General features: G+C 32.5%; 6 protein-coding genes across 7 annotated transcripts; 2 read left to right on the top strand and 4 right to left on the bottom strand.

Moving 5' to 3' along the window:
• Nucleotides 1-749: 749 nt before the first annotated feature.
• On the top strand, nt 750-5727 carry LOC107026999 (AT-hook motif nuclear-localized protein 1-like). The gene is made up of 5 exons (XM_015228152.2): nt 750-1693; nt 3308-3375; nt 3795-3926; nt 4910-5071; nt 5203-5727. Exons 1-5 carry the CDS (start codon nt 1315-1317, stop codon nt 5425-5427), a joined length of 966 nt encoding a protein of 321 aa, XP_015083638.1. The 5' UTR covers nt 750-1314; the 3' UTR covers nt 5428-5727.
• Nucleotides 5728-6297: 570 nt separating this feature from the next.
• Nucleotides 6298-6678, top strand: LOC107027875 (transmembrane protein 234 homolog). Its single transcript, XM_015228922.1, has one exon. The coding sequence runs from the start codon at nt 6298-6300 to the stop codon at nt 6676-6678; it is 381 nt and encodes a 126-aa protein (XP_015084408.1).
• Nucleotides 6679-7300: 622 nt separating this feature from the next.
• LOC107028918 (ATP-dependent Clp protease proteolytic subunit-related protein 2, chloroplastic) lies at nt 7301-12042 on the bottom strand. Its single transcript, XM_015230161.2, has 9 exons — nt 11897-12042; nt 11743-11786; nt 11566-11638; nt 9401-9521; nt 8929-9066; nt 8680-8796; nt 7896-7964; nt 7711-7806; nt 7301-7584 (listed from the first exon to the last, which is right to left on the bottom strand). The coding sequence occupies exons 1-9, from the start codon at nt 11968-11970 to the stop codon at nt 7447-7449; spliced, it is 870 nt and encodes a 289-aa protein (XP_015085647.1). The 5' UTR covers nt 11971-12042; the 3' UTR covers nt 7301-7446.
• Nucleotides 12043-12592: 550 nt separating this feature from the next.
• On the bottom strand, nt 12593-14527 carry LOC107027108 (general transcription and DNA repair factor IIH subunit TFB5). The gene is made up of 3 exons (XM_015228282.2): nt 14440-14527; nt 13137-13198; nt 12593-13002 (listed from the first exon to the last, which is right to left on the bottom strand). The coding sequence occupies exons 2-3, from the start codon at nt 13169-13171 to the stop codon at nt 12825-12827; spliced, it is 213 nt and encodes a 70-aa protein (XP_015083768.1). The 5' UTR covers nt 13172-13198; nt 14440-14527; the 3' UTR covers nt 12593-12824.
• A 1192-nt stretch (nt 14528-15719) lies between these two features.
• On the bottom strand, nt 15720-17123 carry LOC107027938 (uncharacterized protein At4g22758-like). Its single transcript, XM_015228992.2, has 2 exons — nt 16710-17123; nt 15720-15990 (listed from the first exon to the last, which is right to left on the bottom strand). Exons 1-2 carry the CDS (start codon nt 17017-17019, stop codon nt 15917-15919), a joined length of 384 nt encoding a protein of 127 aa, XP_015084478.1. The 5' UTR covers nt 17020-17123; the 3' UTR covers nt 15720-15916.
• Nucleotides 17124-17781: 658 nt separating this feature from the next.
• Nucleotides 17782-20509, bottom strand: LOC107027101 (uncharacterized protein At4g22758). 2 transcript variants are annotated; one of them, XM_015228272.2, is made up of 3 exons: nt 20093-20509; nt 19169-19379; nt 17782-18267 (listed from the first exon to the last, which is right to left on the bottom strand). In XM_015228272.2, the coding sequence occupies exons 1-3, from the start codon at nt 20420-20422 to the stop codon at nt 18044-18046; spliced, it is 765 nt and encodes a 254-aa protein (XP_015083758.1). In that variant the 5' UTR covers nt 20423-20509; the 3' UTR covers nt 17782-18043. The 2 variants fall into 2 exon arrangements, with proteins under 2 accessions (XP_015083758.1, XP_015083757.1); XM_015228271.2 differs by having other exon boundaries at nt 19169-19382; nt 20093-20498.
• Between the last annotated feature and the right edge of the window lie 1812 nt (nt 20510-22321).

The following is a 22321-nucleotide window of genomic DNA, read 5'->3' as shown; positions in this document are numbered from 1 at the left end:
AAATAATAGTAACTTTTGGAATTACTTGTTGCACCTACAACTTTTATTACCAAAAAACCAAATAGGTTTTATTAGCCAATTTATTTATATTTATTTATTGTTATAAGCTAAGGAGCATTGCTTTGCTTAAAAGTCATATCCATTGGGTGATTATGCTAAACACTAATTTACACTTTAAAGATATGCTCACACTGTTATATCTTCATTATATTATAATAAATTAATTCTTTAAGAGAAAAAAAATTAAAGAAAAAAATTAGTAAAGTAAATATTTTTATTGACTTGACTCACTTTATATTACACTTTTTTTTAAATTCTTTTTAACTCAATTTATATGGTGGTGGCATTGTGGAGTCAAATGTTTTTTTAATTACAATTTCTCAATGATTTTTGAATATTTCGAATTATGAAAAAGTATAATTTATCATAGATTTAACAAAAAAATAGAAAATAATTTTTAAGATAATTAAAAGGCAAAATTACATTTTCCTCTTATTTCACTTTTTTTTTTTTGCTTTTTCATGTTCGTACTATTTTGTCTGTATTGTACAAAGAAAAAGCATTTATTAATCACTGATAAGATTTGTTATTAATAAATACAGATGTAATGTTTATGTCATATACAATTTAAAATACATACTTTTATTTATTATTTTCAATGCTTTTTTTTAATATTAAAAAAAAAAGAGTAATGGTTGTCTTCATGCCTTGTAACCTAATTTCACTTTTCCCAACCACAATTTTTCTCTTTTTTTTCTTCTGAATTTTCTTTTCCCAAACCGGACTCCAAACCATTTTCTTAAACAAAATACATAATTTTCCATCTTCAATATATTAATTATTCAATAAATTATTAATTAATTAACTTTTTTCATCATTATTATTTTCCTTTAATTACGATTCGGACATACTGAGGAAAGTTAGCAACCCCTAAATTAGTTTTTATTTTTATTCTTTTAATAACTTATCAAAAACTCCATACTTCACATTTTCTCAAGAATCTCATTACAATAAAGCCTAAAAATTCAATCTTTTTCCCATAATTTCATCTTTTAATTCTGAAAAAAATCTTAAAATTTTCAACAAAAAATTCTGATAATTTCCATCTTCATTTCTGTTTAACTTTCTTGTTTTCTTGTAAGCTCTGTTTTTCTGCTAAACTCTGGTTAGACTTCAAAATTACCACTAATTAAGCTTTTTTTGAGAATTTTTTTTCTGGGTTTCTTCATTGAAGGAAAATTATGGGGTTTTGAAGAAAAAAAGAGGGAAATTTTTTAATTTTTTTTGGTGATTTAATTTATTTTTTTTTTGGCTATGGAGGGGAGTAACAGTGGAGTTACAGTAGTGGGATCAGATGCTCCATCAGATTACCATGTGGCAGCAAGGACCACTGAGAATCCGACAATACAGACAGTGACATCCCAGATTGTTGTTGTTTCACCAACGCCGGCAACAACCGTGTCTGCCGGCGCCGGCGCCGGCTTAACAGCTCTGAGTGTGAAAAAGAAGAGAGGGAGACCAAGAAAGTATGCACCAGATGGGTCTGTAAATGTTCTTTCTCCAAAGCCAATTTCATCATCTGTTCCGTCGCCGGTGATTGATTTTTCATCGTCGGAGAAAAGGGGGAAAATCCGGCCAGTTGGGTTAGTTAGTAAAGTACACCAGCAACCTAAAGTTGATTTAGAAACTCCAGGTAAAGATAACAACTTTGTGGATTAGTTAATCTTTATGCTGTTTTTTTTTTCTATTAGTTCAAAGCTCTAATCTTTTTCAAAACTGCTTGGAAATGCATTATTTTATTTCGAGAGTTATCGAAAATAGCCTCTCTATTTAGAATAACGGGTAAGTTCTGCGTAGACTCTATCCTTTCCATACTCCAGTTGTGGTCGTTGTTAAAGATCTAATCTTTTTTCACATGCGAGTTGATTAATTAAATGTGTTCTGTAGATCTGTGTGCTTAGTTAAATTAATTAGGCTTGTTAATGAAGTGGGATGAGAATAATAAGAGATCAGCTCGGAGTCAAAAAAACACTAGGTTGTTAGTTTTTATTTGTCCAAGCCTTGCTGAGGCAAGGTTATCTCGTACTTGAACTGGTGAGAGATAATATGTATGTAATGAAATAGTTGGGATGTGCACAAGTGGTCCGGACAACATGACGAATGAAAAGTGTGATTTTGTGAAGTTATAGGAAAATAGTGTAGGATGTGTAAAGGTGGGGCCTACTGTGAATAGATGCTTAAGTATGATCTTTGATGCCAATGGGCAGCTCTGTGTGTGAGGTGGTGCTTTTTGGTTGGTTTGGAATTGAAGAATCTTATAAAACTTATATATGTCATTATGGGACTTTTTCATGGGAGTTATTTAGTAAGGGAAGTGTTTTCCTGGGTTTCCAGATATAATCTACTGCTTAATAAGGAAATGGTAGTGTGAATTTGAACTCTTAAGAACTGCTGCTACTGTTGGAATATTACGAAAGGAGTTATGTTAATAGCATCATTGACCACACCTAATTGCTGAGCTACTTCTATTATTCCCAATGATGACACCGTAATTCACTATAGTTTTTTTTGGAGTTCCTAACTGGGAGTCTTGTCACATTTATGCTTTTGTTAGCATATCCGAATAGATAGATCTTCGTACTAAGCATACATGTGTATACTCATGGAAATTTTACTCTAGTTATTGTCCCATGTTCTGCTTTTTCCTGTTACTGTTCCATTGTTAGTGCCGCAATAACTTTGAACCTCAGCACTTAGCCCTCTCTTTTTTTCTGTTTTTTCCCCCTTCTTTGGGTCTGGCTGTATATGTGCATTGAAGTGGTTTTTTCTCTTTTCCCGTCTCTCATTTTTGGCAGTTGAGAAGGTGGGAGTGGGGGGCACTACGTGCTAATGGATACTAACGGAGGGAAACACAGTATTTTTAAACTCGTGGTGATCATCCCCGACGTCTCTATGCAGTGTCCCCCTGTGAACTTCACAATACAAACTAACAGAACTTTGTCTACTTTATGCTTTTCTTTTTCTTTGGAGGAGGTTGGAGAGACTATTCTAGACTTCGATATAATCATCAGATAATTGTGACTTGTCAAACAACATGTCATTAGTTATTTGTGTGAAAGTACTTAGAGACACTTTTTTTTAGAGAGGGGGAGAGGGGGGGGGGAGTTTGCACCATTGGTTATATATAAAATCATGATCTTTTTGTGTGATGAAGTTTCATGCCATATACATGAAATATGTTTTTGTAGTTGCATGCTTTATGTCAAGGTTTGTGTCAAATTACTAATAATTGAATTTTTATGTGTAGGCGAATGGGTTTCATGCTCTGTTGGTGCTAATTTTACACCTCATATTATTACTGTAAATACTGGAGAGGTAAATCTTAGCTTTACATATGAAAGTTTTATTTTTACAACGACTTAAGCAAATCTGCGTAAATAAGTCTGTTGCTTGCATAACACCTGTGATAACAGACAGAATTTATCTTCTCTTTCTTTATACCTTGGCACCTCATCGGCTCAACCCATGAGTCGTGTGAATTAAACTAGATGATAGTTGCCAATTTAGAAATTTCTAAAAGTAGAGACCATAGAATATCATCCTCTCCACCCAAAAACCAAGAGAAAAGGGGGAATTTGCTGTCAAGTACATATCTAAAGATTTTTTCTTAGTTTAGTAAATTTCGTAAATTGGCAGGATCTTCTCTTGGCAAATATAGACACAAGAATGTTTAAATGACTGTTTCATATTGAACTGAATGTGCATTGCTAATTGCTCTTTCGGTCTTCCTTTAGGATGTCACCATGAAGGTTATATCATTCTCTCAACAAGGGCCTCGAGCAATATGCATTCTTTCAGCAAATGGTGTAATTTCAAGTGTTACACTTCGTCAACCAGACTCCTCTGGTGGCACATTGACGTATGAGGTGCTTAGTTCTTCTCTCTTAAATAAGTATAGCTTATTGCATCCCTCATTTGCTTATCAGTTTCCATCATTATGAAATTGGTCCAGAAGTTGTCTCCATTTACATGTAAAAGAAACCATAACGAATCATGCAAAAGAAACTAATTAGCGCGAAAATTTAGAAAAAAAAGAAGAAGATCAGTACATAAAAAGAGCTCAACAACAAATTGAATAAAAATCTAACCTTTGTTTATGATTTGTCTTTTGGTTGTGACTTTTCCATGTCAGGAGAAAGAGATTTAGAATCCACTTTCATCTTTTCCTCAAAAAAACAATTTTCCATTCTCATGTCTTTACTCAATAAAGCCTTGATATTGGTGTATTTCTTCTTGAGTGGATTGAAAATAAGAGAGTTAACTTGTACCTTCACAATGGTGCAACGTCAGCCTCGAATTGGAGGATAAGTTTATCATGTTTCTTGAGTAGTGTGAGTTCATAGGAGTAAGTCCACCTATGTTTGTCAATGTACTGAAAGATTGCAGCATCGTGATAGCAATCTTCATTCTACTTGACTTTGAATGAACGGCTAGGTGATACAAATCAATCAGAATAGTATATGCAGAAGACGGGTCAAGTAGAGTATGCACCAGATGGGTCTGATTAAGGCCTTTTATCTGATTTGTGCTTTTTCTCTTTTCTTTTTAAAGGAAGGTGCTTTGCAACTTAAATTTTGTATAGGTTTGGATTCTTCCTGCCTCTGTAGTGTTTGTCCATATGTCTTTTCTCGATTCATGTACAACGGTGGCATCCCAACTTGTTGATACCCTTATGTTAGTGATTAGCAGCGTCAATGAAACATGAATTCTTGATGGCACAGATTTGTATTTGGAAATCTGAAGCTAAACCCTTTATTACATGAAAATTGATGTTTGTGTATTCTCTGTATTCATATATTGTTATTGATAGACATTTGTGTATGACACTCCCCTATCGCTGTTTCTTTAGGGACGGTTTGAGATACTGTCTTTGACTGGATCATTTATGCCATCAGAGACTGGAGGAATGAGAAACAGATCTGGCGGAATGAGTGTATCTCTAGCTAGTCCTGATGGGCGTGTTGTAGGAGGTGGAGTAGCCGGTCTATTAGTAGCTGCCAGTCCTGTGCAGGTATCAGTTTGCCTAAACATAGCTGTCCTGTTTATGCTTAATTGACAAAAAAAAGTAGTATCTTGTAGTGGCAAGCAATTAGTCGTTCGCATAATGACATTACGTCTTCTATCTTTGTTGTTGTTAATCAGATTGTTATAGGTAGCTTTCTTGCTGGAGATCAACATGAGCAGAGAACCAAGAAAAACAAACCAGAGCCCATTATTGCTGCTGTTCCTCTACCCGAGACGGAAGACCCTTATCACTCCTCAGTAAAACAAACTACACCAACTTCCTCTTCTTTCCGCGTAGATAATTGGTCAGCTCCTGATTCTAGGAATAAGCCAGCTGAAATAAATGTATCTCTTCCAGCATAGGGTGAAATTTGAATGTGATTTTACTAGACCATAAGGACTACGCGTCTTTAACGAAGTTCATATTGATCCTTCTCACCTCTTATTTGATGTTTGTTTGAGGTCTGTGCAGTAAATCCAAACTAGTTTTAGATGTATGATGTTGTCGTAACGCTTTGGTTAAGAAGGTTACCATGGTCTAGGTTCTTAGTGTTTTAAGGGTTTATGTCTAGTTTTAACAGGCATATTCATCCTCTTAATTAAATGCCACATTTTGTACTTTGGACCATTTTATTGTGATTTTCAACTTAGATTTATCCCAATCCTTGATCCAATCTGTTCATTTATGAATTATTTTCCCTGAATTTCTAAGCACTCTAGAATATGAAATTTACTGATTCGACTAATTTGGTTTGAGAAATGCTCTCTATCACGAGTTTTTTCAGTTTTCAAAGGCTCGAAGGCCGGATTCTCTGATTAATGATTGTGAAATTCCAATCATCTTATTACACTGGTTGGAAGGTTCCAAAAGAAGTTATTTCATACACTGTTTGGAAGGTTCCAAAAGAAGTTATTTCAAGAACGACTTTTTTTCTTTTTGACAATTTTTTACTTCAACTTTTACTAACATATTTGAGATTGTAAGATTAAATAACATTTTGATACATCTTTTAGGTTTAAGGGTGCGTTTGGCTATGATAAATTCATAATATGAGATGAAGTTGAAATTTTATAGGAAGAAAATCGCACTTTGTCTCCATCCGTAACAATCTTTGTAGCTCATTTTCTCACATTTTTGGGTTCTTTATAAAGGGAAAGTTTCTGTTTCCTTTTTTTCGAGTTGAAATCTCATGTTTCAAATAAATAACTCGTAGGGTAGGAGAAGTGGAGAAGATGGTGACAGTAGGGCTTGTTTGGGGAGCCACAAATGCGCTGATGCGAAAAGGCGCAATCAAATGGGATGAAACCATTAAATCATTGCCACAACCAAACACACCCCAACACAAAATCATGACAACTCTCAAGAATTGGTTCAAACTTTTGTTGATATGGCAATGTTCTTCGCCATTTTGTTGTAAAATTTATCAGCATCAGCTACATTTTTTCGCCATTCTTAGTGATACACCAATTTCTTTAGCTGTTCCTGTTACTAGTGCCACAACTTTTGCTGCTACTGCAGTTTTTGGAATGATTCTTGGTGAAGAAAATCTCGTTAGTCGTGCTTTGTTTGGTACATTTCTTATTGTTCTTGGTGTTTATATTTGTATTATGTAAATTTTGAGAATCGATCAATCTTGTTGGATGTGATAGTAAGACTCAAAAATGGGATACTGATAGCAGTATAATTTCTTTTGTATAGTATTTTGTTTTGTTTTTGAATTTGAATGCATATAGAAAGTTCAGAATTTGCCCAGATTTGAATTGTTAAATTCCTGTCAATTTGGATTGTTAAATTTCTGTATTGGGTGACATCTAGGTCTCGATAGGATATTATTTAAAATCAAATTGATTTAAACTCGAAATTTTAATTTGTACATGCAATTTAAATTTCTTAAGTTATATTTTTTTTTCTCATAAACATAAAAACTATCAAAATATTGTTTTACAAGTACCAAATAAGCAAATCACAATTCATAAACAAGTTTTCAAATATCTTAAACCGGCTTATTTGTGATTTACAAAACTTTCAATTACACATAATTTTATAAAAATTCACTAATTAACAATATAATCTTTTCATCTGGAACAAACAATCTAATCCTTTTTTTAAAAAAACAAATATGAACTTATCGTATGTCCAAATGCTGATTTGAAATCATAGTGTCTTAGCGATGCATTTGGAGAGAAAAATCGACAGAGACATATAACAGAACATTTTTTTTTGTGAAAAATAAAATAATATGAAAGATTAAGCTTCAATTGTTTTACTTCAACAGCAATGCAAATTTTTGAATAAGTAGATCAAAAGCGTTCAATATGCAGATTAAACAATTTTCTTGCAGAACAACACTTTTAGCCATTTCGTTTACGAGACATATAGACTTAACCAAGACCTGCAGTGATATCCCTCGGCGGAGCATCTCCGTCAATACGGGAAGGCCTAACTATACGGTCAATAAGACCGTATTCAAGAGCTTCTTTAGCAGTGAATCGCTTCACCCGACTCAAATCCTTGTGAACCTACATGGTTCCAGTTACCATGATCAATAGTTTGGATATGCAGAGATATATTATTACTCGATATAATGAGAGTTCGTTTAGGTGGAAACTTATTTCGAATCATAGATTGAAAAAACAATGACATACCTTTTCAATAGGCTGGCCTGTCTTCTCAGACAACTCCTTGAAAAGGTAATTTCTAATTCTGAGAAGTTCTTCTGCTTCATTACGGATATCGTCAGCCTGCCAAAGATGAAAATATAAGTGTATGTAGTCTCAGATTATCAAAAACAAACATTTACACTTCCAAAATGTCATGGAGGCAAGCAAACCTGTCCGCGTGCAGCTCCAGCTGGAGATTCTAGTGCAATCCTTGCAAGAGGCATTGCACATCGATTGCCCTTCATGATGGAAAGTTAACCAAATTAACAAATACGCTTTAGTTTGCCTTTCCAAACAATCACATCATGATATAAGAAACTAAGCCAAAACAAAGAATCCCTTAATGTGAATATGCCTATCATTTGAGGTCTTTGCATTAACAGTTCTCATCACAAAAGCATTCCTCATTTAGGCTAGGAATGAACAAGTGCTTTAGCATAAGGTGAATCGTATGAATCACATATTTAATGTCAGTGATATACCTTCAGAAAAACAAGAATTGATCTACACAGCCAAATGAAATCATATGTCAATTTATGACCAAGTTACCATTTTGAAAACTTACATCAAAAAAAGGAAAAAAACAGAAAGTAGTCTGATTGCACATTTCAAGATAGAATCACAACTTTCAGTGGAGTCCTTCGAAGAGACACAAGACCACCTTATAAATTATAATCAGCTAAATACACCTCAAGGTTAAAATAAGATAAATTGAATTCTCATAAAAAAGGTTCTTTGGGTTGTCATCACAAGGCCTGATACCGGCAAATTTCTTTTCAAGTCAAATGCTGAAAAAAGAAAAAGCAAAACTAGCCAAAATGTCCAGACAAGTCAATTGCATCTTTACATAAAATAATCAGCTACAAACAACTTGAACAGCTACTATAAGTAAGACATTGTAGATAAGCACAGGTTTTTTGTTCACATTTCATCACTACGAGAGAAGTATCGTACCTTTTCTCCAGCAGCAAGAAGAAAAGCGGCAAGATTGTAGGCAAAGCCCACACAGTGGGTACCAACAGCACTTTTCAGACTTTGCATTGTGTCATAAATGGCCAAGGTTGGAGTTAGCTGTAATTAAAAGTAACTTTAAGCATAACAAGAAGAAAGAAAGCGGTCTGAGTACAAATTTTAGAAGAAAAAGGAGGTGTTTCTATTTAAAAAGAAACTATGACAACAAAGCAAAATTGGTAAAGAACTCACATCACCACCAGGGCCATTGATAAACATGTAGAGCTTCTTGGAATTATCAATACTGTCAAGGTACAGCATTGTTGCCAATATCTGGTTGCTAAATTCTTCAGTAATCTCTTCTCCAATGAAAATAACACGTTCGCGGTACTGCATTTGAGAATTCAGTGATATTTTCCAGATAAAACATATGAATTATTATCCAATTAGTCAAAGAAGAAATGAAGGCACTCTTCGATCAGGAAGTGATCCAGAGAACAATGTAAAGGGCTCTAGATCACAAGTTATCAAGCTTAGATTTAATGGACTTAGAAGTCATATTCAAATAGTGGTTCAGCCAATGAATGTGCTGGCTACAACCACTACTAAGAAGAGACTGATCCTGGACCTTGACATTTTGAATTACTGCTAAAACGAATAAAATTCTTTATCCAGATAGCAATAATCTGCTAGCTTAACGAGAAACTGAAGGCATGTTACTTACAAGAGCATTCCATATATCAACCCATTGCCATGATGCGTCAACTGGATTTCTATAGGGCACCTTTGGTGTCCCAATGGGCATCATGGTAACTTGTGCACGTGTTGCTTTACCATCTTTAGTTCTGTAATTAGGAATATGATTTATGGGTCAGGTTAGAAACACAAGCAGCAGCCAAATGAAACTTGAGAAAATATATACAAACTTAATATATCAAAAGGGGAGTTGAGGTTCCACTCATAGAAGAGATGGGATATACTCAGAAATGAACAACATGCACCTTGTAAGTAACGATCAATTGAAAATGATGCAAGTGATACACCTCATTCAGATCTGCTTGTTAGCGAGACACACCTCATCAGATCAACTGATATCCCTGTTTGGGGGGTGAGGGGTTTGGGGGGTGAGGGGATAGAATAGTTTAAATCTTCTCATTTGAACTACGGGATGATTTGTAATTTGATTGTAAACAAAGTATACTGACTTATGCTAGATATAAGTTCCTTTAAAAAAAAGGCAATGTTAATCATAAACTCATGTGAGGGAAAGATCAGAAAGGTATGAAGGAGGTGGGATCGAGGAGAGGAGTGTATGGTGATTTACACGTCATATTTGGAAGTGAAAGCAGTTTCGGAGATAAGTTGGGGATTTGAGCAGGAACTGAGTGAAGATAATCTGGCAAGCAAATCCAACAAGTATAGTTGGAAAACAATGACCAGGCCATTCAGATAGCATCAATGGAATAAGCAGATCAAGACGGCTCATCCAACTCTTTTTGTTGCAGATTTAGGTCAATGATACAGAGCATAAATCTGGAAGACTGAGAAAAGATGGCATGAGTTTTGGAAAAAGAAAACCTTTTTAAAAAATTATTAGAAGCGAAAAGACATGAAAGAGAAAATAAGGTTGACAGGTTAGAAGGTTTGAGTTTGAGATTTAAATATTCAGCAGCAAGAAATGTGCAGAGTATGAAAAAAGCTCATCGAAGGGAAGAATAGCTCTGCACAAGTAATTGTTGAGTCATATTCTCTATGCTAATTTTTTATTTGTAAAGCGGTCAAGTCATATATATATTTCCTGGTTGCTTGTTTTCTGGGCACTCGGCCTTTCCAGCTGGCCTGTTGGGCATTTTCCATTAATAGTTTGAGGAAAAGGATAGAGGCTCTAAGATGAACTTGCACAGAACAACAAAGCTCATACTTCATAAATATCAACAGCTAGATAACAAGACAACTTTTCCCTTTTCAAAACCATTAAATTAAATTAGCCTGCAGCATCTTCCTCTCCCATGGAAAATATCCTCCGCTGGAACGGCCAGAAACTAAAAGAAAACTATGCATAGGTGAGAAAGGCAGATGGAAGAAAGTACTACGCATTGAAGAATAAGAAACTACACAACTACTAAATAACTCCCTACCTTTCCCACAGAAAAAGCGGCAACACTTGACCACTAACTACCCTTCCACTCTAATCTCGACCCCCCAAACCTTCATATCTAGGGCCACATCCTCAATAAGTTGAAGTTGTTTCATGGCTTGTCTAATCACTTCCCCTTATTCTTTTTTGGCCTATCTTTGCCTCTCTTAACGCCAACCTCTCACACCTCCTTCCCGGGCATCCACACACCTCTTCTTCACATACCCGAACCATCTCAGTCCCACTTCTCTCATCTTGCCTGCTATGAATCACTCCCACTTGACTTTGTATAACTTCATCCCTAATCATATCTCTGCTAGTATGCCGACAAATCTATCGAAGCACCGTCATCTCCACTACCTTCATCTTCTAATCAACAAGACCAAAATACTCGCCCAAAACTATAAAACCAAGAAGTCCATTCATATCTACATTCAAATCATCCATAATTCTCACAGACATATTACAACTCAAGTCCAATTCTTTTCAATAGGTGGACATAGTGTATGAACAACGAGTTCATCTGAATCTCATTTCCTTTGTCTCCTACACAAGGGAATATCCACTAGCATTGATGACTATTAGGAAAATCAACCACTGCTCTAAATCATCGATTCGCCCATACGGACCAAATACTCTAATACTAACAAAACTAGGTCATATATACGTACATAACAACAACACATCATTATTCAAGACAACAACTTTTTAGCTACAAAATTCACCCAATAATTAGAAAAAAAAATAATTACCCGGATTTAATACTTTTATGAACTCTGTTGAAAAAATCAACATTTGAATTAGATGTCGCAACCCCATAAGAACCTGCCCAAAAATATAAAAAAGAAAAGAAGCAAACAGTTATTATCCAATTAAAACAAGAGGAAGACAAACACAAATTAAGATAACCACTACGTAATAAAACATACCTGGAGATTGGATTCTTAATCCGACATAAACTTTGCTGGAGCAGCTGAAAAACAATAGAAGAAGTTAAAAGAATTTACCAGAAAGAAACATTAATTTTGTGGAAAACAAGAAAATTGAATTGAGAAAAAAGAAGAAGAAGAGGGTAAATGGTACCTTAAAGAAGACTTAGGAATTTTAGTTATAGAGTGTAGATACGAGGAAGAAGTTGTTGGAAGAGCTACTGCCATTGATGCTGCTTTGGTGAAGCAACAAAGGTAGAAGTGTGAGAAGGAGTTGTCAATTTTTTTTTTTGACGAAGCACCTTGTTGCTTTTTGGATAGGGAAGAGTTCCGGGTCCGGGTCAAAACCCAGATTAATATTTGACCCGTTAGAATAATTATATTTTTTTTAAAAATCGATTTTAGGGAGAATTTGCGTTGTGTTTTTATTTTTACTATTATTATTTTTAGTTTAATAGAGAGAACAAGAAAACAAAGTTATAATAGAAGAACTTTTTCCTTAAGAGGGTATGGGTAATTCTTGAACAGCTAGAAATTCATAACTCGAAACTCAGATATAAGAAAACAAAAGTTCGTTCAAAACATATTTTATTTGTAATTTGCATGCAAGGTGATTGTTGTACGAACCCATAAACTCCGGATTGATGAGCAAAACTTGAATAAGCTTCAGCACAATCATTTGGCATTTTAGTTACACTTGCAGAACTTGCCAATTGGCAATTGGGACATTTTGGTTTGAGTCACCAGAAAACTTTCACAAAAACTAAATTCTAATTTAGCTACTTTCATTTTGCTTTACAGCTGAGAATTGAGATAACTATAAAGAGAAAAATAAGTGAACAACAAAAGATATGTCCAGAAATAGAATATGATATCACTTGTAGTTTTGCCAAATTGAAGGTTGAACTTACAAATCTAAAGCCACAAGTACATCTGTCAAAAGTGACGAATCAGTTCAGAACGAACAACAGGAGACATACTATATGTTCTTTTTCCGAAAATGGTAAACTTCTTTACTAGGAATTATTGTACATGGTAACAAGGCACACACGGGATGGCTGAACTTCATCGATCAAACAGATCTAAGCAGGCTTCTCATATGTGTTAGCGTCTCTGAAATCTGAAATAGCACTACGAATCATTCCAGCCATATCAGATCGAACAAACAGATGTGTATTGTCCAAAACATGTATGATGAACTTTTGTGATTGTGGCAATGAAGCATTCATATTGATAATAAACTGAGCCATAGGTATATCACTGCAAGAGAAGAGAGCAAACCTCAGCATCAAAGAAGCAGAAGAAAGATCGCCAAAGAAACTTGGCTGGGAAGTTCTGACCCTTTATTCTACCAACAAATATTGTCATTCGATTATATTAAGATAGTACGTTACCATGATAGGTACAATCCTTTGACCGCATTCACCATCACGTATCAAAACTCTCCAAGCTTGGGCTGTAAAATAAATGATAGAAATTAGCCAAAAAGTTGTATGACCATCCATATGCAAAGGCGTAATAAGTATGATTACAGCTGTATTGACTACTGAAACTTTCCTATTGTTCCAGACCATAATGCATTTCCGCAAACAGTTGTTGACTAATACAATGTTTCAACTTAAAGAAAGGAGAGCGATGAAGGGATCTTCAACCTAAAATAAGAAACCAGAGAGGCTGTTAACAGAATTAAGTAAAACTTTAGAGGTCCTTGCACATTCTTTGTCAAGTCCTTCAGATTTGCTGCCTTCACTTTGGAAAGATCGTTTTTGTTCACATTTCTTTTCATATTTTTTCTTCTAGAAGTTGGGAAAGAAGAGTGAACAAAGACCCCACGGAGTGGTATCATGATTCGTTTACAAGGAAATCTTCCTACTTATCCATGAAATTGATATATAGTGAATGGACAAACCCCTTCAACTCGAGATTCAGACTTAAAATAACTAAGACTGAAATTTGGGCCATCTTGCCTCATTTCAACTCTATCAAAGATAAGTCCAATTTCATGCAACTCAAGAAGGCATTGCAGATGTTTCATTTCTACGTGCTAAACACTTTGCTATAACTCGTGTTTTCAAAGGCGTGCTTAGGCCCTGAAGCAACGCATAAACCATGTCGAACATTTCACTATAGTCATCAAGTCCCTAAGGCTTACTTATTACTTGCCAACGAGCATAATCATGAAGAGACCACACTAAACAATTTATATCGATCTCAGTTTCCTTACTCATATCTTTGTTATTCATGCGTATAATTATTAGTCTTCAAGTACACATACATATTTGCATTGCGCGCTTAAAAGCCCCAACAAACCTTCATCCTTGATCACATTGACTTTAACTAGCTATAATTCATAAATGTTATCACAGAGTTGATCCCTTCTAACAGAATGTTCCTAAAAGTTATGAAATTAAAAAATCTAAACAGAACAAAATCATGTCAACTCGGATATTAGCTACAAATATAATAGTCTATTTCAGATCACTCTATCAATAATACTGATTCAGTAATTTAACAAGAATTAATGTGCAAAATTTCATCAAAATTGCAAAAAAAAAAAAAAAACAGGTATATATAAACTCATAATATTATTCTAATAAATCATAGTTACGAAAGATTAAAAAGAGAAAAACCAACAAAATCACAGTTTTAGGAAAATAAAAATAATAATTGAAGGTGCAATTTGAAGTTAGGGCTAACCTGGGGATGAATCGGAATGCGGTGAATGACAAAGAGGAGGTTTTTGGGTCTATTTTATGGCTGAATTTCCGCATTGTCACCCTTAACTTTGTATAAATGACACATTGCATCTAAACTTAAGTCAAATGCAAAATTAACCCTTCTAGTACCTTTTCTTAGCGCAGAATCACAGTGCTTTTTTTATTTTTGGGAAAAAGATATGATATACCCCTCAATTTTGTCATTTAGAGCTGATATACCCTTGGTATGAAAGTGGCTCATATATACCCCTACTTGTAAACAAATGACTCACATATACCTTTTTCCTCTAACGGAAATAAAAAAAAAATAATTTTAATCTAAATTTTTATTATTTTTAAAAAAAATTATAATCCCATATGAGTAAATTTAATCCTCGTCAAACATATTTTTTTGACTTTTTTTTGTTTCAATGACTAATTTATAATTATTATTTTGATAATCAAATTTATTTATGTTTCACTAATATTCTTGTAAAACTTATTGTAGATGACCAAATTTTTTCTTCGAATACGAAATTAAATTACAATACACACACAAAAAAATTTTTTTAATTTTTTATTCTTTAAACTAAGGAATGAAAGAAAAAAAACAAAATAAGAATAAGAAATTCAAATAATTATAATAAAAGAAGTCAAAAAATAATTTATGTATGAAAAAAATTAAAATATACCTTGAACTTTGATAGAAGAATCATATATACCCCTAAATAATTTTTTTAAAAAAATTAGAAGTAATAAATATAAATTTAAAACTAATTTTTTAACTTCCGTTAAATGAAGGGTATATGTGAGCTATTTCATAACGGCAGGGGTATATGTGAGTCATTTGTATAACGCTAAGGACATATATGAGCCACTTTTATAACGAGGGTATATCAGCTCCAAATGACAAAGTTGAGGGGTATATCAGACCATTTTCCCTTTATTTTTTTGATATACATACTACGTAAATTTTGATCAACATTTTAATAATACATTTTTTTTAATCATATTGACATGACAAGAATTGTAATTTTATTAATTTTTTTTATTTAGTATTTTAATATCTAAATTTTAATTTTAATATATTGAATTGATATGATTCAATTTAACTTTAAAGATTAGTATCGTCAGATACTTCATTTGCTTAGAAAAAGTGGAAGAATACTTTGGGACCCTTTAAGTTTGACACATTTATTCAGTTTACTCCTAAATTAGTTTAGTTATAACTACTATTTGAATTAAGTAATCTGTTAATTTTGACACTTGACACCCCGAATATAATTGAGTCAATATATTCATTATTTTAGCACATACATTAATTTTGACAAATAATCAAAAAGGTGACACGTCACACGTACGTACATTCAAATGAAAATAAACACACTAAAACCAAAAATAACTAGTTTAAAATGTGGATAAAAAGCTATAGAATGAAATCCATGAGCTTTGTAAATGGAAGTGAAATATCTTTGATGTTAAGTGCTTGGTTTTGGACAAACAAAGAAACTTCGACATCCCAAATTGACCAATTTCTCCTCTTTCCTCAAACCTGCATATTATAAATTACTAACATGAGTCACATGTATCATATACAGAGTTGGAATTATCGACTTGAATTTATAAATTACAAATTTTAAATAAATAAAATTTATTAAGATTTTGATAATTTTTTTATACATATTAAATGAATTTTTAAATATATGATATATATTTTGAATTAAAATTATTAAATTTGGTTGCATTACACTCCCGCCCTCGATAACATAGCTAGTCAATTAGTTTCATTATATAATTGAGGTAGAAAAAAAGGTTAGATTTGTTTCAAATATACTCCCTTGCAATAAAAATAGATGTCAAGTTTTATTTGTTTAAAATTTCTATTTTAACCTTATATTAACTATACCATATTTTTAATGCATATTTGATATGAGTATAATAAATTTAAATTCAGTAGATAACTATGTCCTCCGACTTAGAGTGTGCATAAGTAGATATTTAAATTTGTATAAAATTAAATAAGTAGATACACTTGTTCTACATGACATAATACATATAAGACGCCATATAAGATACAAAATTATCATATAGAGTGTCATGTAGAACGATTGTGTTTATTTATTCAATTTTATACAAATTTAAATGCACATCCAAAATTAAAAGTCATAACTATCAAATGACACCAAGTTAAGAGTCAATGTTGCGTGTTAAGTGAATATGAACGAGCAAAAATAAACTTGAAAATTCAATATGATGATATTTGAAACTTACTCTCCATACTAAATTGAGAATAATGAAGTTCATAACAAAGCGGATCACTACGATTCAACAACGGCCGCCGTTTCTCCTTGACGTAAATCTCAATCGCCGCCCTTATCAATTCTCCGACGGTATTCTCCGGCGACATCACCAAATTCACCGGGCCCAAACTATTCTGAATATTTACATTCACCAATAACTTCGTTAACTTTTGCTGCTTCTCACGAGCGTCGCTCGCGGTACCCATATTTCCGGCAGAAACATTTATAACGGCCGGATTTGTACGGGCGACCGCGAGTCTCGCTCTACTGCCGCCGTGCATGGAGCTACTAGATATGTAAACTAATATTACAACGATTTTTATTTATTTTTAATTAATCTTGTGGAACAAAAGAGATGTATATTTTTTTTGTGTGTGTTGTGATGAATTGTTATATATTACGTAAGAGATATAGGGGTTGGTGATAATGAAATTTTTGGCAGATAATGAAATTATTTGAGTTTTTGTGCTATAGTGGTGGTGTGCGAAATTTCTAGGAAATAGCTGCTGCTGCTACTCTCATGTCTCAACTTTTCTGTCCCCCCAAGTAGGTAGTACTCCTTTGTCATAATTTAATTTATCTGTTATGTTTTGAATTTCGAAAGTTAATAATATTTTTTTTATTCTAAAATAAGATCATATATGTTTAATAGATAGCAAGCTAGTTATTCATTAAATGAGTAATAATGAAACAAGGTCGATTATAGTCTCTAGCCTTCCATGCTAAGGACAATGATATCTCATCAACACGTGTTGTTTGAAATAAAATTGATTTTCTTTAATGACCTTTTTGACTATTTTCTACTTTTGCGTTGCTTTTGTTTTTTTTTTTTAAAAAAAACCTTTATTGTGTTTGATTTAGCGTACAATCTAGTCTAGATTTTTTAAGTATCAAAAATGATATTAATATACGTTTTTCAATGTTTAGGTGGAGTGGGATAAATAAAACACGCAAGAAAAATACTTACTTGTAAATTAAGTAACTAAAATTGCGGGAACATAGTTCCATATTTCAAACTCAAATTAGGGAGAGTATTCATGCGCTTTTGTATCTTTTCAATCCCATGACATTTTGTATTCAAATATTTGATATATATAAATCTATACAATATTTTGCTTTATAAATGAATGGATCTTACAGTAATCCATTACTGTTTGGAGGATAATGAAAATTACATGGAAGGATAATATCACCATGCAACATATCGTATAATAGGTTGATCGAATAGCAAATCTAATACTCATGCTACTCTATCATATAATAAAGTAAAATTCTAAATTCACCTCTGTTACGAGTTATGTTGTGTCATTGCATGCAACCAAGGAATTTCCACAGCCTACATGTTCTTCTAAAGATTTTATTTATCTTGCGACGAAAGAATCCATCGAAGACAATGAGTGATTGGGAATTTGCTCTAACAGGAGCAATTTGATCTGAAGTTATTTCTGGATTACTTCCATTATTATTACTCTTTCGAAGATAAAAACTTCTGCTCCCAACATCTCCAATCACATCTGTGTTGCTCAAGCCTATATAAAATAATAAAATACAAAAATATAACGATCATATAATTGATCCTAATTTTGAGACATAAAAATTAAAAAGCATAGTTGTTGTAATCATAGAATTTAAAATCTAATCCTTTCACAAATATACTTACTTTAGAAAAGAAAAAGAAAGGTTGAAATTTTGCAAATAGTGTATTAAACTTATTATTCAAATTGTTAAGTCTTGAAATACAACATGACATTCCCCTGACAGAACATAGGCAACCGTGTAATACAAACATTTTCTTTAATCTATGACCAAAAAACAACATTATCTTTGATAAAATAGTCAATATACCACAGACCAATCTAAATAATGTGATTAATTCCAGGGTGAGCCAGATAATAATATTTTAAGTTTAATCAGCTAACCTTACATCAAACACAAGAAAATTGACCTTTCAACAAAGAAAGGGTTTATACACCAAAATTATTTTAATACCAATGATTATATAATTAGATACATTCATATTAGTCCTAAAAATCATTAATAGTCCTAATCAACATTTGTTTACATAATAAATGCCTTTTTTAAGGATGGAAGTACATACATTAATGTAAAGTTGGAAACATTGGCTCACGAAAACATGATGTTTTGACCCGCTTATTAACTTAGCCTATTTGACCAGCTCAATTCAACTCATCTAATATATGGGAGGACTATGACCCATTGCTTAGTCCATCTCGACTCAACCATTCTAACCGAGGTAACATTTAGGAAGGTTAATGACCGTTCATTTATTAACTCAGTCTAACCAAACCTGCCAAATCAAGCTTAGCCCGCTCATTTCAACTTGTTTAATTTAACCCATTTGACACCTGTAATCACTATCTAATCTCCAAAACTAATTTGGATTTAGTAAAGTTGAGGTTTAGGACTTACTTTGAAGACTGAAGTGAGACTGGTACAATTGAAAGGATGAATCATCTCTGTTTTTATCAAGACGAGGAGTCCGGCCTTCTTCACTATATTTGTCAATCACAAGCCTTATTGTCTCATCAACACTTGATCCCAACTTCACCATTGTTCTTACCGCCCCTGGACTTCCTTCAACTGTCACATTAACCACAACTTTTGCATCCTTCTTATACCCCTTCTGCACGAAATCCTCCAACATATTAGACATCAAAAATAAAAATGCTCCTTTCGTTTCAATTTGACTTGAAGCAGAGTTCAAATAAAAAGGGGAGTAGTAGTAAGACACTCTCACTTCCAATAGATTGGTTAAGTATGAAAGATGGTTGATTCTTATAGTGGTGTACGCAGAACTTCCTGTAAGCAGTGTCAATATTTTAAAAAGTGGTATAACCTTAGCTCTATAAGTACAATTATACATATATATATATATTGGATTTCACAAATGAGATGCAAATATTTGACTATTTCAAGTTGATTTAGCATTGGTTAGTAAATTACTAGTCATTCACACAACAAAGAATGTGAAAACAAACACTATCAATTAGGCGATTGTTGATTTTCACACAATTACCATGACTAAACTGCAACAGCTTTGACTTCATAACATCATTATAGGTGGGGAAGAAATATCCGCTACCAACCACACTAGTATCAGAACTCGTAAAATTTAAATCCTGAATTTAAATTTTGTACAATAGATAATCTTATTCCATTAATTCATTCATGCATCTAGTACAAGTTTCTAATTGAATATTAGTAATAGCATTTTCAAAACTCAAATAGGATGAATTTACTCAAACAATGGAATTTCAGCAAAAAGCACGCAAACAAACAGTGCTTTAATATCCCAAAATCTCCCCCAAAAAATCCAAAAAAGGGGAAAATTACCTGAAAATTCGGCGGAGATCCTGAAATCAGATAATCCGGCGACACGAACAAATCCGAACAAGTTTGTGGCCGGAAAAGTATTTCCAACGACTGCGCCGTCGCATCCCGGGGATCGTCATCTTCGAAGTCAACAAATCCAATTTTCAAAACACAAGGCTCCGATTTGCTTCTCTCTAATGCCTTATAATTAGTATCCCTGTGCTGCTTCGATGACCGGCGATTCACCGGCACAGGCGTAAACCTCCGACGGCCCGACGGCGACGGTTTTAGTGCTCTGCTGGAAGTTCTCCGGCTCACCGGAAATCTTCGCCGGATATTGTTATCTGACATATGTATAAATGAACTTGGTATTTAAAGTGTACTTTAATTAATTTTGCAGAGTGCTAATTAAAAGTGCGTATATATACAAGTACGTGAAGGCGTATGAATAGAATAAAAAGTGAAATGTGTGAAAAATGCCAAAATTGGAAGTTGCTTGGAATTTCAAGGTGGTTAGTGGTGAAACCAAAGGCCGTTTATTCTTTATTCTTATATTCCGTCGTTCTTTTTCATTTTCAGTAGCCGCTAATATTCTTAAAAGTCAATTTGATTAATTATAAAAATAAAATTAGATTACATTCATTTAATATTTCTCTTTAGTTATCCTGCCCTATTTTGGGAGAATTGATTAATTTTTAAATTTAAATTAAATTTACTAATTTATTATTTTTAAAAAAAAAATATCCAAAAATTATATAAATTATTTTCATATCAATATATAATAAAATAACAGTAAAATTATTTACGACAAATAGAAAAGAATAAAGTGGTGGTCGTTGTTTGAAAATAGTTATAAGAAGGTAAATTTTGAAAGTAGCTTAGTTGAATTGAACATTTACCTTATTAGCAATTTGACATAAGTTGAGTTTTTCACATTATAATTTTCTCTCTATTTCAACGTTAGGGTAAAAAATTGCATTTGATTTTTACGCAAATTCAATGATTGACATATATACCACTCTTTATCACTAGATTTTAAAAGATTAATAATCTATCTATTAATTGAATCGAATTGAATACTAGCATATGTATTATGATTTAAACATATAAATAAATTATTTAATTATAAAATAATTGAATATGAAGATATGTATTATGATTCACGATATTAATTGAATATTAAGATATGTAATTGAGATTATGATTTTGAATTCATATTTTTATTAAAAGATTTAAAGATACTATTTACTTTTTCTCAACATCTCTAAATTTATAAAAGTTGACTTTACTGAATTAATTAAACATAAATTCAAATAAGTTACATATTATATTTATATTTATATATAATATAAAGCATTAAAAAAAATTTATACGAGGATGATTGTGATATATGATTGTGGTTGTTAATGGTGATTAAGGATGTGTTGGTGATTATTTGGGTGAAAAGAATAATAGTCAACCAAGATTTTGAAAAAAAAAAATTACTACATGTAAAAAATGAGAAAGAACTTAATAATAATAATTGTTTCTAGTATGCTAATAAAAGGAAATTGAGAATTTTAGTTATATTTGCAACTTTTCTAAATAGTTGTAACATTTTTGATAATGCACAATAAATATTTGTTCACACTATCTTTTATTTTTTATAAATAGAGAGATTTTCTCTCATTTTAAATCAACAAAAGTTCTGATCTTATTCTTGTACTTTCCCAAAATTAAATATTCGTATACTTTTTTCCTGTTGAGTGACTTATGACACCACTGTTTTTGTATCAATAAGTTGGTGAATAAAATTGTTCCATTCAGAGAGGATGTTATTTGTTAAACCTCTGGTATTGGAGGGAAATAGTTTTTTTAAGGGGACATCATGCATTCAGTGGACTCGATTTTTTCCTTTTTGTTTTGTTCAGTTTTTAAATATCCTAGTATGTTTTTGTACACTCATTAATTGTTGTTTTTGAATACATGATTTTGACCCTGTTGTTTATGTTTCTGCAAAGTTATTGTCTCCGATTATATTGAACACATAAACATATAGTAAGCATATTCATTGTGTAAAAAATACTTATTGTATTTAGTTCTATGAATTCATGTTTTGATATTCTATATGAAACATATACGAATTTTTAATATGTTTCTCCTAAGACATATATTACAATTGTATCATCTATGCAATTTCAATATTTCTTTTTATTACGAAATACGTTTATACAATATTCTTTTTTTATTAGAAAGTTAAGATATAAGATT

Source organism: Solanum pennellii, chromosome 8, assembly GCF_001406875.1.
Source record: "Solanum pennellii chromosome 8, SPENNV200".
Taxonomy (NCBI): Eukaryota; Viridiplantae; Streptophyta; class Magnoliopsida; order Solanales; family Solanaceae; genus Solanum; species Solanum pennellii.
The sequence above is the reverse complement of the archived record's forward strand: the minus strand, read 5'-3'. Positions and strand labels throughout refer to the sequence as shown.

Bases quoted from the DNA above. Each gene is read 5' to 3' on its own strand.
- LOC107026999 (XM_015228152.2), top strand. From the start codon at position 1,315: ATGGAGGGGAGTAACAGTGGAGTTACAGTAGTGGGATCAGATGCTCCA. The intron at 1,694-3,307 runs GTAAAGATAACA...TTTTATGTGTAG, and splicing joins AGTTGATTTAGAAACTCCAG to GCGAATGGGTTTCATGCTCT. The intron at 3,927-4,909 runs GTGCTTAGTTCT...CTGTTTCTTTAG, and splicing joins GTGGCACATTGACGTATGAG to GGACGGTTTGAGATACTGTC.
- LOC107027875 (XM_015228922.1), top strand. From the start codon at position 6,298: ATGGTGACAGTAGGGCTTGTTTGGGGAGCCACAAATGCGCTGATGCGA.
- LOC107028918 (XM_015230161.2), bottom strand. From the start codon at position 11,970: ATGGCAGTAGCTCTTCCAACAACTTCTTCCTCGTATCTACACTCTATA. The intron at 7,965-8,679 runs GTACGATACTTC...TCCATCATGAAG, and splicing joins TTCTTGCTGCTGGAGAAAAG to GGCAATCGATGTGCAATGCC. The intron at 7,807-7,895 runs GTTTGCTTGCCT...CATCTTTGGCAG, and splicing joins CTGGAGCTGCACGCGGACAG to GCTGACGATATCCGTAATGA.
- LOC107027108 (XM_015228282.2), bottom strand. From the start codon at position 13,171: ATGGTGAATGCGGTCAAAGGATTGTACCTATCATG. The intron at 13,003-13,136 runs GTAACGTACTAT...CTTCTCTTGCAG, and splicing joins AAAGGATTGTACCTATCATG to TGATATACCTATGGCTCAGT.
- LOC107027938 (XM_015228992.2), bottom strand. From the start codon at position 17,019: ATGCACGGCGGCAGTAGAGCGAGACTCGCGGTCGCCCGTACAAATCCG. The intron at 15,991-16,709 runs GTAAGTTTCAAA...TATAATATGCAG, and splicing joins TTCTCAATTTAGTATGGAGA to GTTTGAGGAAAGAGGAGAAA.
- LOC107027101 (XM_015228271.2), bottom strand. From the start codon at position 20,422: ATGTCAGATAACAATATCCGGCGAAGATTTCCGGTGAGCCGGAGAACT. The intron at 19,383-20,092 runs GTAATTTTCCCC...GATTTCGTGCAG, and splicing joins GATCTCCGCCGAATTTTCAG to AAGGGGTATAAGAAGGATGC. The intron at 18,268-19,168 runs GTAAGTCCTAAA...TATTTTATATAG, and splicing joins GTCTCACTTCAGTCTTCAAA to GCTTGAGCAACACAGATGTG.